Genomic DNA, 1,337 nt, shown 5'->3' on the forward strand with positions numbered 1-1,337 from the left:
ACGGCGTTCCTCAACGCGCCCGTGGATCACGAGATCTACGTCCAGCCACCGGCCGTCGACGGCATCTTCTCGCCGAATACGGTGCAGCGCCTCAAGCGTGGGCTGTATGGGCTGAAGCAGAGCCCGCGCCTGTGGAACCACACGCTGGACGCCTGGATGCGCGAGCAGGACTTCGTCGCCACAGCCACGGACGCCTGCATCTACCGCCGCACCTGCAAGGGTGGCAAAGTGATGTGGGTTGCCGTCTACGTGGACGACCTCCTCATCTTCGCCGACAGCGACAGCGACATGGCCGCGTTCAAGAAGGCCATCTCCAAGCGCTTCAAGATGAAGGACCTGGGCAGCCCAGACATATGTCTCGGCATCAAGGTGCAGCACGACCGCAAGGCCAGGACCGTCACCATGAGCCAGGAGCACTACCTGCGCAACGTGCTGGAGACCTTCGGCATGGTTGACTGCAAGCCGTTCGGCACGCCGCTCTGCACGGGCTACGTCGACAGGCCAGCCGACAAAGGAGGAGCCACTCCCGGATGTGCCGTTCCGCGAGCTGCTTGGCTCCCTCCTTATGCTGCGACGATGACGCTCAAGACATCTCGGCGGCTGTCTCCATGCTGTCTCGCCGCATGCAGCATTTTGGCATGGAACACTGGAAGGCTGCCAAGCACCTTCTTCGCTACATCAAGGGCACCTTGTCCTACACCATCAAGTACGCCGCCCACTGGCGACACCAGCAGCGGCAGCACTGCCGACGGCGTGCTCTCAGCGTACTCGGATGCGTCGTTCGCCTCCGACGTTTGACACGCGACGTTCCCGCACGGGCTTCGTCGTCTTCTGTTCCACGGGCCCCGTGTCCTGGAACTCCAAGCTGCAGGCCACCGTGGCCACAGCCTCCGCCGACGCGGAGTACATGGCTCTCGCAGCCACCGCACAGGAACTCATGTTCCTTCGCCAACTCCAGGAGGAGCTCACCGGCGCCGCCCTGTGCGAGCCCACGCTCGTGCACACGGACAACCAGCCGGCGCAGCGCGTTGCCGAACACGCCGCCTCGCGTATGCGGCACATCCTCGTCAAGTACCACTACATCCGCGAGTGCGTCGACACCAAGAGGATTGTGCTGAGCTACCTCGCCACGGAGCACATGATCGCAGATCTCCTCACGAAGATCCTCCCTCGGCCCAAGACGGCTCAGTTCTGCACGATGCTGTTCGACCAGCGTCCTCTGCCAGGCTGCCAGCCACGGGCCCGTCCTCATTCGGGCCGGTCGCCACGTCCTTCGACTCCGCGTCAGGACCTCTGAGTGGCCGCGCACCACAGGACACGCCTTCACTCGGGCCAGC

At 64.0% G+C, this 1,337-nt stretch overlaps 1 protein-coding gene across 1 annotated transcript in view; it reads left to right on the forward strand.

Moving 5' to 3' along the window:
• Positions 1-1,297, forward strand: part of PTSG_12008 (uncharacterized protein) — a gene marked incomplete at both ends in the record, with an annotated part of 4,994 nt that extends 3,697 nt beyond the window's left edge. The window contains 2 exons of the mRNA XM_004995893.1: positions 34-706; positions 732-1,297. Of these exons, the coding sequence (XP_004995950.1) occupies positions 34-706; positions 732-1,297 (1,239 nt within the window). The remainder of the gene's footprint in view (positions 1-33; positions 707-731) is intronic.
• Positions 1,298-1,337: the final 40 nt, after the last annotated feature.

This window comes from Salpingoeca rosetta (genome assembly GCF_000188695.1).
Source record: "Salpingoeca rosetta unplaced genomic scaffold supercont1.7, whole genome shotgun sequence".
Lineage (NCBI taxonomy): Eukaryota > Choanoflagellata > Craspedida > Salpingoecidae > Salpingoeca > Salpingoeca rosetta.